This window comes from Pyrus communis, chromosome 4, assembly GCF_963583255.1.
Source record: "Pyrus communis chromosome 4, drPyrComm1.1, whole genome shotgun sequence".
NCBI classification, from domain to species: domain Eukaryota; kingdom Viridiplantae; phylum Streptophyta; class Magnoliopsida; order Rosales; family Rosaceae; genus Pyrus; species Pyrus communis.
This window is the reverse complement of record NC_084806.1, coordinates 5,796,678-5,799,911: the sequence shown is the minus strand read 5'-3', so window position 1 is coordinate 5,799,911 and position 3,234 is coordinate 5,796,678. Positions and strand designations below refer to the sequence as shown.

The 3,234-nt window shown below is 40.0% G+C and overlaps 1 protein-coding gene across 1 annotated transcript; it reads left to right on the top strand.

Annotated features, from left to right (window-relative positions):
- Positions 1-1,228: 1,228 nt before the first annotated feature.
- LOC137730757 (ethylene-responsive transcription factor ESR1-like) lies at positions 1,229-2,512 on the top strand. Its single transcript, XM_068469717.1, has one exon. It carries the CDS (start codon positions 1,229-1,231, stop codon positions 2,510-2,512), a length of 1,284 nt encoding a protein of 427 aa, XP_068325818.1.
- Positions 2,513-3,234: the final 722 nt, after the last annotated feature.

Sequence of the window (3,234 nt, the reverse complement as noted above, 5' to 3'; positions counted from 1 at the left end):
TTGGTTCTATTTTACGAGGATTTTCATCCAACAACTTCTGGGTTGAAATTTCTACTCAAAGAAGTTAACTATGTCGATACGTTTTGCTTCTGAGTAATTAAAGAGGTTGTTCCGCCACTTTCTGCTACACCAATGTAAATTATGAAAGTATTTTTGTTCACCACTATTTATTGTAGTGCATATTCATCATTTTATTTATCACTGTTAGATGTGTTTGAATTTCGAGATTAAAGTAGTAGATATAGACAAATTTCAAAATTCAAACTCATATAATGATGATAAATAAGGTATTAAGTATACTCCACAATAAATGGTGGTGAGAAAAAAAGGCACTTTGTAAACTATACAGCAAGCTGTGCCAACATTTATTGACCATTATTTTCATTTATTTACATTTTCTAAAATGGGTAAGATCTAACAAATGATAGACATACTTTAATTAAATTGCAAAAGAAAATAAATACTATCGCCCCAAGAAAATGAAATAAAAATAGGAACATAGATTGAGGAAACGATCAGGACCCTCTTAAGTCAGAGATGGTTGGGCCAGTAGGACATCCTAGTCGTTAGAATTTAACTCTGAAAATTAAAAACCCACCCCTACCGATTCTTCTTTTTCGAGTTTTGTGTTGCATTTCCACATGAATAAATCATGTAACACGTATTTGTATCCTTGTTTATATTATTTTTTAATAGAAGTACAATTTCTAACACATGTAAGTTTTATCGTTATTAGAAAAATAATACATATGATAATACAAATAAATTGTAAAAGTAGTTTTTTTTACTTTTCACCATCATAATATGCGAGTTGGTGTAAATATTATTTTATTATGAAAATGACCCTTTCTGAGTTAATATTTTATACCGCAATAGTTGAATATTTTTTAAAGTAAATCATACTCCTCTAATTTAATAAGAAGGAAATCACGATTGAATTTCTCCTGTATTTTCCTTCTCGTCTCTCTATCTACAACATGAGTAATGTTATACTGTATCCGAGTCAAATAATAATTGGTAAAACTATTTTAATCTGTATACGCAATAAATATAATATAACTTTCTAGATGCATAAAATGGAATGAGAATTTAAAATCAGTCAGTTTCCAGGTCCTCACTAGATCTCCAGCTATAAATATACCCCCACAGTGCTCTTCCAACCCATCATCATCAACAAACCCAACGCATAAAAGTTCACAGAACCCCATTTCTCTCTCACAAAAAGGAAATGGAAGAAGCGTTTAGAAGAATGAACGGGTTCTCTCATGCATCCGAACCCGACTTGATCACTGACCCTCCAAGCAAGTCAACAACCGCCGCCACCAACAAGCGCGCGCTGAGAGACACGGCGGCAGCCGCTGCCTCGGGCGCAATGAGATACCGCGGCGTGCGACGCAGGCCTTGGGGTCGTTACGCGGCGGAGATCAGAGACCCGCAGTCCAAAGAACGACGCTGGCTTGGGACCTTCGACACGGCAGAGGAAGCCGCCTGCGCCTACGACTGCGCCGCTCGTGCCATGCGCGGTGTCAAGGCGCGGACCAACTTCGTCTACTCTTCTTCCCCGCCTACCGACGTCGTCGCTGACCATCCTTTCCCTCATTTCAGCTTCCACAAGCACTCTCACCCGTCTGCCAAAACCCGTAACGGCTACGGTGGCGCCAACCACTCTCCTAGTTGGAATTCCGTACCGTTCTCGCAGTATCCATCTCCTAATCAGAACGACGGCTACGGCGGCGCTCCCACTCCTGCTGCAACATCTTTCAACATGCCTTTCCTCCAGAATTTCATGAAATATTCCTCACCAAACCCATCTCCCGTTTACAATAACCAGTTTCCGTACAATATCAACGGCTCTTCTTCAGCATCTTTGGTCAACACCACCTCTTACGGTCAACGCCATGAAACCAACATCTCCGGAAGTACTAAGTTCCCTATTGGTTCATCTTCTTCCATGGCTACTGCTCCTACTTCTACTACTACAACTCTTCCCTTCATAGATATTACTTCACCTCCTCCCACAAAACCCACCTCCCACGACTATCAACAGGACTACTCCTCAGACTTCTTCCCCACGGAGCCGGCGTATTCCGGGCTGTTAGAGGAGGTGATCCATCGCTTCTTCCCAAAACCCACCAAAAAATCATCAAACGACGATCCCATATCGACTCAAGACTACGGCCATCCTTCCAGTTCCATTCAAACGGCTTGCTTTGACGGGTCTTCAACGAGGACAGTCGGAGGGTACTCAAAAAATGAGCAGAGTCAGGTAAATGTTTGTTACAATTTCCACGAGCTGCTGCCGCTGCCTCAGCAGCAGCAAGGAAACAGTCTCAACGGACTAATGGATCATCACCAACAGCAAGTGTCACAGCCACAGGCAGTACCGGTCTACAACGATCACGTGCCGTTCAACTTCCAGATGGGCGGCGGCGCAGATCACTCCATGGGAATGGATAACATGTTTCAATACCCTGAGTTTATGGGTGGGTTCGCAGCCAGGGTCCAGAACTAATAATAATTCCTAGCTTCCCTCTCATATGATAAGGTAGCTTTATAAGATAGCTACATAAAAAGAAAAAAAAATGGTATGGATCTAACCAGTTTGCATGTAATCTTTCTCTTGTTCTTCCCATTTGAACTTAGGGTTTCTGTCCTTAATTCTTATTTTTAAGAAGGTTGGCGGAAACTGTTTCTGTTTTTAGTTTTTAGTTAGTCATGAGGAACAGAAAAGAAGAGAAAAAAAAGATCTGAATTGTCGTCGTATTTTGATTACATAATCGATATAAATAACTGTATGCATAATCTGGGTTTCTAATTATTTACATTTTAGTTTTGGAAATTTGTCTCGTTATAATTTTGCTTTTGTTTATCTGAACTGTGATAATAATTGTTCGGTTGGCTTTACAGTGGTACGGTTTGACCTTGGAAATCTGGCACCTTGCAAGGCCATCATTCGACTTTTCGGTTCTATCTTGATTCCTCTCTAATTGTCGATACCTAAATATTTGATGGGCCCCGTATCCAATTTTCTTGGACTCAACAAGCAACTTGTGCTAGCTTCTAAAAAATAAATAAATATAAAAAATTAAAAGTGAACTTGCATTAGCTGGAATGAGGTTAATCAAGTTCTCCCTGCTCCAATGTCCGAATTGTTTGTATACAAAAAAAAATATTGAGTTGCATTTGCCTTGCATGGCATAAAAATGCTGCACAAGTTTGTTTCAGGACAAAGTT